At 37.8% G+C, this 9350-nt stretch overlaps 2 protein-coding genes across 2 annotated transcripts in view; one reads left to right on the top strand and one right to left on the bottom strand.

Moving 5' to 3' along the window:
- Window positions 1-4202, bottom strand: part of dmtf1 (cyclin D binding myb-like transcription factor 1) — an 11936-nt gene extending 7734 nt beyond the window's left edge. The window contains exons 1-2 of the mRNA XM_050035915.1: window positions 4120-4202; window positions 2406-2530 (exon numbers count right to left, since the gene is read on the bottom strand). Coding sequence (XP_049891872.1) covers window positions 2406-2520 — 115 coding nt within the window. The 5' untranslated portion in view covers window positions 2521-2530; window positions 4120-4202. The remainder of the gene's footprint in view (window positions 1-2405; window positions 2531-4119) is intronic.
- Window positions 4203-8064: 3862 nt separating this feature from the next.
- The window catches only part of cwf19l1 (CWF19 like cell cycle control factor 1), a 10147-nt gene continuing 8861 nt past the window's right edge, over window positions 8065-9350 (top strand). The window contains exon 1 of the mRNA XM_050035927.1: window positions 8065-8188. Within this exon, the coding sequence (XP_049891884.1) occupies window positions 8166-8188 (23 nt within the window). The 5' untranslated portion in view covers window positions 8065-8165. The remainder of the gene's footprint in view (window positions 8189-9350) is intronic.

Here is a 9350-nt window from a genome sequence, read left to right on the forward strand (position 1 = left end):
AGTTGTTAGCAGTTAGCTGTAAGTTGTTAGCAATTAGTTGTTAACAGTTAGCTGTAAGTTGTTAGCAGTTAGCTGTAAGTTGTTAGCAATTAGTTGTTAACAGTTAGCTGTAAGTTGTTAGCAGTTAGCTGTAAGTTGTTAGCAATTAGTTGTTAACAGTTAGCTGTAAGTTGTTAGCAGTTAGCTGTAAGTTGTTAGCAGTTAGTTGTTAGCAGTTAGCTGTTAGCAGTTAGCTGTAAGTTGTTAGCAGTTAGCTGTATGTTGTTAGCAGTTAGCTGTATGTTGTTAGCAGTTAGTTGTTAGCAGTTAGCTGTAAGTTGTTAGGTGTTAGTTGTTAGCAGTTAGCTGTATGTTGTTAGCAGTTAGCTGTATGTTGTTAGCAGTTAGTTGTTAGCAGTTAGCAGCAGGGGTCGCATTAACCGGATATTCTCGGTCATTGACCGTTTTTTTACAACAATGACCGGAAAATCTGAAGGCCGTCGGTCATTTTGACCGATTGCAATTACCACCCCTGCCCACTTGGCGGCGGAGTGCACAGTCAGTGGTTTAAGTGGCTGCCGTTTTCACACTGCAGAGAAAAGGTCATTCATCTGCTTCATGTAGCGTTGTTAACATAACGCCCTGGTAACACCGGACGTGGAACCGAAGCATGGCGCCCAGCAGCGGTGGCAGTTTTCAGTCAGCACCCATGTTAACCTATCTGACTGTCCACACAGGCCGCTGAGCAGAGCGGAGCGCCCGCGGAGGCAGCGCTTCAGTTCGGCGTCTGGTCTATTTTTCACGGGAGCCGCGAGCGCTTCTGTCAAGCTGGATAGAGCGGATCGTACCAAACGGACACAGAAAAGACGAGAGAATCCTGCCAATTTTCAAAATAAAATAACAGCACGCACTGAGTGAGGAACGTGAGGAGAAAATACCGTGTTTATAATTTTAAATAACACAACAGTGCATAACTGAACACATTTTTCAATACCGTAATCACTTCATTACAATTTTAATTTTGTGTCACTGAGCTTACAGGCATAACTACATAACGCCCTGGACACACCGGACGCGTTAGTGACGCGTTAGTGTCGTCCGGTGTGTCCAGCGCGAAGCCTAATGGCACGGGTGTGTGGATGTCTGTTCATCTTTTCGTTCATGTCCTTATTAATGCACACTTTATAACTTGCTTGTTGGATTTATTAAAAACGAACGAATGAAAACTAAATGTCTTTGAATATCTTTATTATCATTTAAAAACGAAAATTAAAATGACCGGTAAAAATAGATTATGACCGGATTTTTATGACCCTGTCGGTCAAAATGACCGGCGACGAAAAAGTCTAGCACAACGTCTGGTTAGCAGTTAGCTGCAAGTTGTTAGCAGTTAGCAGTTAGCTGTTGGTTGATAGCAGTTAGCTGTAATTTGTTAGCTGTTAGCAGTAAGTTGTTAGCAGTTAGCTGCTAGCTATTAGCAGTTAGCTGATAGCAGTTAGCAGCTAGTTAACTTTACCTCTAAGCACAATGAACAGCTCAGGAAGGGTTTCATTGATTTACATTGTGAAGCATTCAGGCTCTACTCAGTAAGAATGAGCACTGGGTGAAGGTAAATTATAAACTTCTCATGATGTGTTCAGTGTAATCTTGTAAAATGTAGCTTTGGTGAGAAACAAATCAGCTGTTTGAAGGAGAAATTTGTCGATGTTTTCACAGCACTGTAAAACAGATATCAGAGATGAATTATGATTAATCATATATAGTACAGTCTTATTATTTTAAAGATGTTTTTATGTGAAAGGAGGTTCTGTTTAAGGTTATTTCATAAATGTGTGTTACTGAATTTGTGCTCATTCAAAGGTGGGAAGTGAAATGAAGGATTGAATGACTTTAAAACTGTTAAGTTATTTTTTATAGTGTAGATTTCTGTGTTTCCCTGAAAACAAAACCAGAATAAACAACAACAAACAAAGAAATGCTATAAAAACATCAGTACTGGCTTTTGGTGAAAAGTTCATTTGTACATATTGTTATTATTTTACAATGTCATGTATTATTTTTTTTAAATTTATGGACAAGTTAATTTGTAATTTGTTAGTGAGGTTGATTATTTGCATTTTGGTAATAAACTTGCAGTGCTTTGACTGCTGAGCTGCAGCAGGGTGACACGTCCCCCCTGAAATCTACAAATATGAACGTGACATCTTAAAAGATTTTGTCTGATCAACAGTACAAATGAACACACATGAAGAAAATTCACCCTGTTGAGAAGCTGGGAGTTTGTTTGCTTGAAAAATGACTTAAAAAAATACATGATCAAAATAGTTGCAGATATATTTTATAATGGACTCTTCATAACTCTTTGTCACGTTTAATAAATGAACCTAAATGTCAGACACTGTTGCTGAGACCAGAGTGTGACCCACCGTTGGGAGGACAGTGCAGGATGATGCTTCCATCAGTGTCCTGAGTGAGTGTGACAGATTTGACGGTCTCTAATGCTGCGGCGTCCTCGTCCTCTGCTGCTGCCCCTGAACTCATCGTTCACCTGCTGATGAATAATAATAATAAATCCTCTGACTGCTGTTTGAGTCATAAATAACAGGAAGTGAAGCACGTTCGGCTCTAAACACTGATGGAGGAAAGTAAAACTGATTAAAGACAAAGACTGAATTTAGACACACCTGACACACAGCATGTCATGTAAATGATGGAAAAATCTGGTTTTAACTCAGTGTCCAGGGATGAAACTAAAAATCATTTGTATTTTATTAAATAAAATCAGAAAATGTTTGCGCTTAGTAAAAGAATAAATGGCAGAAATATTGTATTTAATTGCATTAAACTGTGCAGGTGTGCCTAATAAAGTGGCCACTGACTGTACTTCTGTTCAATATTAGATTAAAAACGTTAACTTATAGAAGAACTGTATTAATTAGCTGTACTAACCAGTCACACAGTTCTTACACTGGGACATTTATTCAATTTTAAGGTATTAATTGAAGTGTTTTTGACTCTGGTGTCATTTTAGAAAGAAATATTTATCAAGGTGTATTTATTTATTGTATTGCTGAGCCCATAAAGTCCTGAAAGGTGCAGAATAATATTTCTTTTCATCTTGTGCACACAAAATAAAGATCATTTGATAAAAACTGTCTTCCTGCTCATACAAAAGTATTTTAACTTGAGTTCAAGTGAAGAGCAGCAACATGAGACGCCTATCAGTAATAAAGTATTAACTAAAGATCATTATTTAATGTCATGACAGGAATACCAAACAATAAATACGTTTTTTCACTGTCTTGCATAAATTCACACCAAACTCCATTAAAAATGTACCAACTTAACACCAAAATGCGTCTCAGCACAAACACTGATCTCCCACATCAGTTTTAATGGCATTTTACTCATCATTAGTTGTGATCGGTTAATTCGGGTCAGATGTGATACATTAATAAGCACGTTATTTCAGTCAAAATCTATATATTGATCTTAAACTGCTCGTTACCGCCCTCCACTGCTCTCCAGTCTAACAGAATGCTGTAGATATGCACAGCCAGGAGATTTTGGCTGTCATTTGTTAAAATGCGTTGTGCTTGTTGAACAGTATGTGCGCCGATGAGCAGGCTGGATCACTGTGAAAGAGTTTTACTTCAAATTAAAATCATCAGTGTGTGTATAGTGCGGTAATCAGCAAGAAGATGTAGAATTGATCTCTTTTAAAATGGAGTTTGGTGTAAGGTCCCATGTATCGCTATTTGGAACGATGCCGTTAACAGTGGTATTTAGCGCAGAGATGATGCGTGACTCTGCGTGATGTTGACTCCATTTTATTATTATTACAGTTTAAATACACAGAAGCCGTAATGCAGTGATGTCATCTTTACGGACAAACAGACAGACAGCACCCCGCTAGCTGATGCTAACCGTTAGCATCCTCGGAGCTCCGCAGCTAAATGAAAGAGGCAAAATGTGCGGCGCCATGTTTTAGTGGACAAGGTGAAGCTTATGGCGTCTGTGCGCTTTGACGCTGTTCTGCCTCTTTGTTCTCGGGTTTTTCCCGCGTGGAGCTCCCGGTTCGCTCCCGCGCCTCCGACTACCGAACAGAAAGTGAATTTTACTTTTGATTTGGTTACTTACTTCCTGTTTTTGGTCCGGGGACTTGTGAGTTACCAGGATGAAGGTAAGTGCCAGGATGCAGGACCGGCCGTCCGAGGGCCGCCGGGGCGCCAGGTCTGAACATTATCCGGAAAACTACAGGGTTAAAAGTAGTAGAAGTAGAAATAACGAAATGAAAATAGTTTATTTTGACTTTTCAGTTTATCGAGGCGCTACATTTAACGTCAGAGCTGAAAAATACGAGCAGAAAATAATCTGCAATTAATAATGAAAATAATTTTAATTCCATTCCTTATAAAACAAATCAAATTGTATAATAAACATTTGGTGCAGGCTAAACAGAATAAAAACTAATTATCATTAAATCTCTGGAAAAAAAAACTTAACTGAAGACTAATTTATGTTAAACCTATTAACTGTATACTGAACAGTGCTGGGAGAAGACCTCAGACCTTGTACTTAAGTTAAAGTAGTGATCCTGCTGTGGAGGAATACTCTGTAAAAAGTAAAAGTCCTGCATTAAAACTTTAATTAAAGGTGCTATAGAGTGTGCCAGGGCTGACGTCAAAACCCGGAAGTTTAGCATCGCGCTGGTTCCCGGAAGAGAAAGTGAATGTGATTTTTGCATTGCGTTTTGGATTATGTCAGAAAATAAGCTCTGTGGCTAACACAAGTTTATGATACTTACAGGTTTTGTTCAGCGAGATAATCTTCACATATGAACACCTTTCATACCGCATTTGAAGCTTAAATGCGATCGCCAGAAGTAAAAAGCTAACGTTAGGCTTTAACGGACTACATGACTACTCCACGGTCGCATGACTCTTGACGTCACCGCCACTAAGCTTTCAACTGATTTCGGCCGCTTTATTTTAAAAACATTGTATAATGGGGAAATCGGACTGTTTAAGCTAAATAAGAAGCTGTAATGGTGGACTGCCAGCACTCTCACCTGTTCGGGGGTGATGACGTTTGATGTCCCCGACAGGGTTTGTAGTCGTATTGAGCAACTTGTTAGCAACCGCCTTTTTTACGACATGTAAAAGCTTCAACATTCACAAGTAGGGTATTTACTGACGTGTTTTATGTCGTAGAACAAAACCTGAAACTCGCTTAAGCTTTTGTTAACCACAGACGTCATTTAAGGCATTTTACCAAAATCCCATTCAAAAAACTTTTTGGCTTTTAGACGAGAGAACCGGAAGTGCTAAAAGCGCTAACGGAGTTCCGGGTTTACCGGCACACTCTATATGTAAGAAATCTAAAGCTAATATTCGTAAAATCCTCCTAATATGTCACAGAGACTAAGGAATAATGTTCATATAACATACTGATCTCACCGACAGCAATAGTACAGCCAGAATATTTGCATTTAAAACAAATTTTTTACGGTCCGCAAATCATGTTTATGTTTTGAATTTGTTTTTTGGCCTGTTGCGCCACCCACCGCCATCTACCAGTCACACAGTCAGTAGAGTCTCAGCATCAGTTACAGTTACGAGGGTCTATATAGGAGATGCTTCTGAACGGTGGAGACTGTTGAAAGCAGAGAAGAATTTGAAATCGGATGTCAAAGTGGCTACTCTTCTCCTTGACAGGTAAGCTTTAGCCAAAATTGGCTAACTAGCATCATAGCAAGACGGGGATGGACATTTGAATACTTTCAACTGTTATTCATTTTCGATCATACATTGTAGCCCATGTGCAGGTGGGTCATCCACCGGCAAGCAGCGTTAGCAGTGTCCCGGTACATAGCCATCCACCGGCAAGCAGCGTTAGCAGTGTCCCGGTACATAGCATTAGCAGCCAGCTCCTCCTCCGCTGTGTCCCGGCAGCAGCGTTAGCAGCAGAGAAGCTGGACTTGCTCGAACGGGGGGTGGACACGACTTGCGGCAGTATTTTGAATTTGAGTGCAGTAACTGTTTTGGCCACATTCTTACATACGGTGCCTTTAAAATAAAAAAAAAGTAAGAGCATCAACATTTTTAAAGTACTAAAAGAAAAAGTACTTGTCATTCTTGCCTACTCGTCTGGGGTTTGGGGATCTGGACATCTTAATAAAAGTATGAATGTGCACAACAGAGCAATTTGATTCTTCCTTGGAGTCCTTAAACATGTTCCCATACCTGCTGTTAACGGTGATATGAGGTCAGGTGGAAGACAAACATGTAAACCTGTGAACAGAATGTCTGAGGTATCTCTCCACCCACAGAGGGTGGATGTGGGCTCAGAGAACTTGCCATGACGAGATATAAAAACAAATGGGTGGAGGAAATTCATCACAAACTGAAATCAGGAACATGTTGTTTGTTTAAAGCAGTGTCAGATATGTTGTGTATCATCTACCTGAGAGCCTGTGTTCTCTCTCTGTGCACAGTTTTGCTCTGGAGTACGATCACGACACACTGAAACTGGTCGATACGACGGAACTGAAGTCACGAAGAAAGTGAGAATTAAACCGGGTGCACTGCTCCTCTTCTACCTCACTTCTCTTTTAGAAATCAAATCCATGTCTCATCACACACGATCACAGGAAGTTTTATCCTTTGAAGCTCCTCAGATCAGTTCAGAGCTCCGTAAATTAGCTTTTAGTTTTTCACACCACATAAATGGAGCAAGTTGCAAGAGGTATTTAAACTGTAAATCAACTGTATGCTGATGATGTGGTTGTTTTACAGTGTTGCTGTTTTGGTTAATTGACATGATTTTCTACATATTACTGTTTTTATTGTTGTTTATATGTATCTGTCCTTTATGGCAGACTCCATTCTTATTTATTTAACTGTTGTATTATTGCTGTTTATAATCTTTAATAGACATTGCTGCTACTTATTTGTTTTTATGGACATTTTTCATCACTTTATCAGTTTCCCTCAATGAACAATGGTTGATGATAATTCAGTCTCATTATGCAGAGTAATATATATGACATGAAGTGGATTATAATAACTGACTCATTAATGTGTTGATCAGTTTAATGTTGCAGAGTGAAGGTGGAGCTCATTTAAATGACTGTTGGGTCATTTATTCATTTATTAGCTGAAATCTGCGAAGGAACTAAAGCTTTCAAATAAATGTGGTGAAGTAAAAAGTACAATATTTGACCCCAAAATGTCGTGGAGGAGAGGTAAAATACTGAAGTACAAACATGTCAAAATTTCACTTAAGTATGGTAACATATAGAGGACATGCTGTAGATATGCTTTCATTTATTTACTGTATATTTTCACACATTTCTGATACTTCTGTCCACTTGTTTAAATATAAATGATGCAGATAACACATAAGATGCTTAAATAACACATGCATTTTATTTCAGAATAATTTTATGTTGTGTGTATTCATGAATTAGAACACACACACAAAAACAACAACACTTAATTAAGATGTCATGTACACTCCAGGTCTTTTATTCTAATTTAAATAACAAAAACATCATTTATATATATTTCTAAATCAATTACTTTCCAAACGTATCGTTATATATTTCAAAATTAATGTTTTGACAAACATATTGTTTTATCCTGTTTGAATTCTATTTTTTTCACATACAGTTCAATTTAATTGAAACTAATATTCATTATTTTATTGAGTGTAAAAAGTTTAATCTTGACCTGAATAATTGTTAAATTATAAATACATAATATAATAAATGTGACTTAAGCTCACTGATGAAAGCTGTGATGTGGCTGAAAGCTCCATTAAAAGACAGTAAGAGGGTTGCGAGTGTCTGATTAAATGTATGTGTAAGAATCAAACCTGGCAACCTCCGTCTCCGTCCTAAAATCTGTCCGGGTTACAACCTGACTTATTTATTTTTACTAATGTCTTAAATAAAATGACGTAGACATAAAAAAAACAACAACATTAATATTAAATAAATGTGAATATTTGAAAAAATATTTTCTACAGCGACATTTTCTTGTTAAACGAAACGTGATTTTTTGAGACAGAAAAGGTTCCGCTGTTGTTTCCATCGGACCACTTTTAGCGACGAACCAAATGTTCAAGCTGCAAAAATCCAAATGTTGACTTTTTAACAATTGAAGATAAAATTGAGAGAAAACATGGCGGAACAACCGGTCAGAGTGTGAGTTTGACTTTATTAATATTTCAGCTGTGATTTTAATGAAGACTCGTTTCAGTAAATGTTGATTTTATTGTGTTTTTACTTTATTTCACCTGAACACGATGTGACAGGCTGTTAGATTGTAATGTAACGTTACAGTGAAACGTGTCGTACATTAATTACATAATAAATATAAAGTTTAGTCAGTGTGCTGAACGATGGAGGGTTTGTTATGTCTCAACCTGAGAGGGTCAGATTTTACTATTTGCCTCCAGAGTCCGAATCAATCACGAAACGCGCCGAACCTCATTCAAAATTTAGATGATTTAAGATCTCGTGACGCATCTGAACATTTATAAACATCATTAGACGTGATTTAAAAGCATAAACTATTTTATAGATGCGGAAGGAAAAATTCGGCTCACCAACACTCAAACTAAACACATGAGTTATTAGAGATATTTAATCTGACAGTAACTTAATGTTGAGTTACGACCTGACTCCGCTGCATTTAATTTAGGTGTTACTGATGTAAAAGGCAAATATGGATCATGTTATGTGAGCCGAATTAAAATGTTGTCTTTATAATTCACTTGTGTAAATTTATGTGTGAGTGTGTTCCTCAGGCTGTGTGGAAATGCAGCAGTGTTGTGCTAAAAAGATAAAAAAATAAATAAAAATAGAAATAGAAGTGAGTTTCAGGGTTACGGAAGCGTATTGTATTCACTTGACAAATAAAAAACAATCTGTTTTTCGTGGTAATTTTTTTTCCTGAACGAGGAGATGAGATACTTCACAATCTCGCGGGAACCTCCCACCTGTCACCTGCAAGTGACCCCTGCATCCATGGTGACTCCTGCTCATGGATGTATTTTGCCATATGTGTCCAACTGATTCTGGAGAAACACTGCAGCAGATCTGAATGGGCTTTTCGTCTGAACAACCGTAAAGTCTTAAGGTGCCTGCGTAAAGTCGACAAACTAATGATAACATCATCTATATGACTTAAAGACAAGAGGATCTCCCAGTGTCTGAAACCCAAAACAAAGTAAAACTGGATTCAACTAAACAAGCAGGTCATGTTTGCTTCCATTATATGGAGCTCTCAAGAAAGGAATGAAAGTGTCTGTTGTTCTATTGCTCTCTTACCTCAGAAAAAAATACTCTGAAAAACAGAAAAAAA

Source organism: Epinephelus moara, chromosome 23 (genome assembly GCF_006386435.1).
Source record: "Epinephelus moara isolate mb chromosome 23, YSFRI_EMoa_1.0, whole genome shotgun sequence".
Lineage (NCBI taxonomy): Eukaryota > Metazoa > Chordata > Actinopteri > Perciformes > Serranidae > Epinephelus > Epinephelus moara.